We start from the raw sequence: 3,285 nt of genomic DNA, 5'->3' as shown, positions 1-3,285 counted from the left end.
GAAAGAGTGCAGTGCCTGCGCCATCGGGTGCAAAGTGTACATCACCGGCGGCAAAGGCTCCGAGAACGGCGCTTCCAGAGACGTCTGGGTTTACGACACCCTCCATGACGAGTGGGCAAAAGCTGCTCCCATGTTGGTAGCACGGTTTGGCCACGGCTCTGCCGAGCTGGACCACTGTCTGTACGTGGTGGGAGGTCACACGGCGGTGAGCGGTGCCTTCCCGGCCTCTCCTTCTGTTTCTCTCAAGCAAGTGGAACACTACGACCCGCAGCTGGACAAATGGTCCTTGGTGGCCCCTCTCCGAGAAGGTGTAAGCAACGCCGCCGTGGTGGGAGCCAAGATGAAGCTGTTTGTTTTTGGTGGCACCAGTGCCAACCAGGAGAAGCTGCCCAAGGTGCAATGCTTTGACCCCTGCCAGAACCGCTGGACGGTGCCCGCCAGCTGCCCCCAACCCTGGGGATACACGGCTGGCTTTTTTTTTCAATCCCCGGCCCCTCCCGTGGGGGCCAGCCACATCATTGTCATCGGAGGGGACACGGAATTCTCCGCCAGTTCTGCTTATCGCTTCCACAGTGACACCTACCAGTGGTCTAAATTTGGGGATGTCACCGCTAAGCGCATCAGCTGCCGCGCCGTCACGTCGGGTAACAGACTGTACGTGGTGGGGGGTTACTGCGGGGCGCAGCGCTGCAAAACGCTGGACTGTTACGACCCATCGTCCGACACCTGGAGCAGCGTCACCACGGTGCCTTATTCCCTCATCCCCACCGCCTTCGTCAGCACCTGGAAGTACCTGTCTGCCTGAGTCACCGTGTGGCCAAGAATCGGGAAGGTAAATAGTTGTGGATCAACCCAGAGCTCCTCTTTGTAACTTTACGCTGCACAAGGGTTAAAGCCTGAGGGGTAGACGCACGTGGATTTGGACTGGAGTTGTCTTAAGAGAAGAACTTTGTGTGAACATCAGCTCCAGAAACGTGCTTCCAGGCTGGGAGTTTGAGATCTAAAAGCCTGTAGGAGAGAGAACATCTCTTTAGGTGCTGAAATGCTGCGGGGAGAAGATTAGTATAAATAACAAGACACTGAACCTGGCATCCCAGCCCTTCTGCTGAGTCTTGGCCTATGCAAAGCTTTTGAGGAATGCTCTCTGCGAGGAGGATTGGGTATCGTCCCCGGTGCAGAAAGCTCCTCGAGTCCATCGTGATGTGAGCAGGCAGGCAGGCAGGCTGGCTGCCGGAGCTGGGACAGACCGCACGGTGCCACGGGGGACTGGCTGCTGCTACACGCACAGCCTCCTCCTCCTCCTCCTCCTCCTCCTGGTGCCACGGTTAATCTGTTAGTGGCACCCAAATGTCTTGTGGGACGTGAGGGCTGGGAGCTGGTGCCAGAACAAGATTATAGCTGGGATTTAGTCCCAGAATGGTCGGTAATTGCATTTGTAAGACAAGCCCTGTCTACATATAAACACAGGGTTTCTCTATTTCTAATTATTCTCCCCTGTCCCTTCCATTCCATTTCTTTCCTGCTACGCAGCGATTCACTTCTTAAAAATTTGCAACTGGTATGAAACCTTTCTAAAGGCTTTTGGCAGAAAAGCTGCCAGTGAATCACACATCCCTGCAGGTTTTTTTCTTCTCCCCTCACAACCAGACGTACCACCCAAATGAACTTGTAATGAAATATCCTACGATACTTCGATAAAACTCCTGGATGTAGAGGGAACAAGCAGCTGTCACTCCACGAGAGCAGCGTTTGGGGTTCTGAGGCCTGGGGAGTGTGCTCAGGTTTGCTACAAGCTGCTTTCATGGTATTTTCTTCTGCACTGCAGGCTTCCCACCTGATTTTGCCAGGGTCTTACTTCACCGAGGATCCAGGCAGAAGACACGGGCAGTAGGAACGCCTTCTCCTACCCAGCAAGTCTGTGACCTGTCCTGGGTGCCAGCTCTCCCGTGGATCTCAGCACCAGCAGCTTTGGCTTTGAACTGCTTCGGTAAATCCCCGTCCTTCAGACCAGGGAGGGGACAAGCACGGAGTGACCTCCTTGGGCTGGCAGCTTGTGCTGTCCCTTGAGACAGCAACCGGTTTCCAAGTGTCCTCCTAACTCGTGTGATCTCAGTGCAGGAACCAGAGGAATATTTTTTACTTCTTTCATTTGAATATTTTGTTTTTAAGTGCTATTAACTATAGAAAGGACAAAGGAAGCTCCTCAGTAAGTGGCAGCAGGTTCTGGGCTGCACTGCTGTGACATGGAATGCAGGCAGGACCAGAGGCAGTTGCCTGAAATGTCTTAACACGTGACAGTTCTTTGCCCACGGGCTGGTTCTGTACTTTTTTTTTTAATTATTATTTTTTTTATATATATATACAGCAATTGTGTGTGTTTATTACTCAGCCTGGAGCTGCTTCAATAAATCTGAATAAAAATCCATCGTGTCCCTTGCTTGTTCTCTTTGCTTAAACTGCAAGTCTTCCCAGCCCATGCTTGGGATAATGTTTAGCAAACCAGTGAAGAGCATTCCCTGCTCCAGTCCAAGTCTCCATCGGCCATCGAGGGCTCAGATTTTCCTGTATCTTTGTAACATGGGACTTGGGAAAGCTCAGGTCTTATACTGCCTTCTAGCTTTGAAGGACACACAAATCTGTGTAAAACTCCAAAGATTAAGCTATTCTCTGCCCTTACCTGGTCATTCTCCATGGAGTTGGGTTTCCTCACTGCCAAAAAAATGGAGGAAGGTGCTGGTGCTTCTCTCCCCCAGGGCTGTGCGCTCCGGGCCCTGCTCCGGTTGATGGAGGGGGCAGTGGTTGGGAAGGAAAAGCTCTGTTAAGGGTGGGAGGTACGAGACAGGAATCAGCATGGTCAGAGGAAACAGGCATGAAGGTGCAACCAACTGTCTCACCACAGAAGAAGCATGGTTTGGGTGTGATCCATTATTCAATTTCAGAGTTAAATAAATCAATGTCACAACCCTTCCTAGCTGCTAGTAGAGGCAAGAACTGGCAAGACTGGAAGGAAGCGAGCTGCCCTGCTGCTGGTGGCTGAAGCAGATAAACTGATTTCATTTCCACCCTGTTCTCTGATGCCTCTGCCATTTTCAGCCCCCAGGCTGGGTCTTTTTTTCATCCACCCTTGCTGTGCCACCTCTCCATTGCTTGCTGAGCTCAATGGGGAGGCTCGTGGACCTAGTGCAAGGAGATGAACCCACAGCCTGCCCTGCGACCAGCCCGCAGCAGAGAATCACAGAGTGGTGGGGTTGGAAGGGACCTCAGGAGATCATCCAGTCCAACCCC

At 52.3% G+C, this 3,285-nt stretch overlaps 1 protein-coding gene across 1 annotated transcript in view; it reads left to right on the top strand.

The window, feature by feature from the left end:
- The window catches only part of LOC104531289 (ectoderm-neural cortex protein 1), a 1,650-nt gene extending 845 nt beyond the window's left edge, over positions 1 to 805 (top strand). Inside the window, exon 1 of the mRNA XM_010176135.1 lies at positions 1 to 805. This exon is cut by the window's left edge and continues 845 nt beyond it. Within this exon, the coding sequence (XP_010174437.1) occupies positions 1 to 805 (805 nt within the window).
- The last annotated feature ends 2,480 nt before the right edge of the window (positions 806 to 3,285 follow it).

The sequence above is a fragment of the Antrostomus carolinensis genome, unplaced genomic scaffold (genome assembly GCF_000700745.2).
Source record: "Antrostomus carolinensis isolate BGI_N321 unplaced genomic scaffold, ASM70074v2 scaffold2689, whole genome shotgun sequence".
Lineage (NCBI taxonomy): Eukaryota > Metazoa > Chordata > Aves > Caprimulgiformes > Caprimulgidae > Antrostomus > Antrostomus carolinensis.
This window is presented reverse-complemented; position numbering and strand designations above follow the sequence as displayed.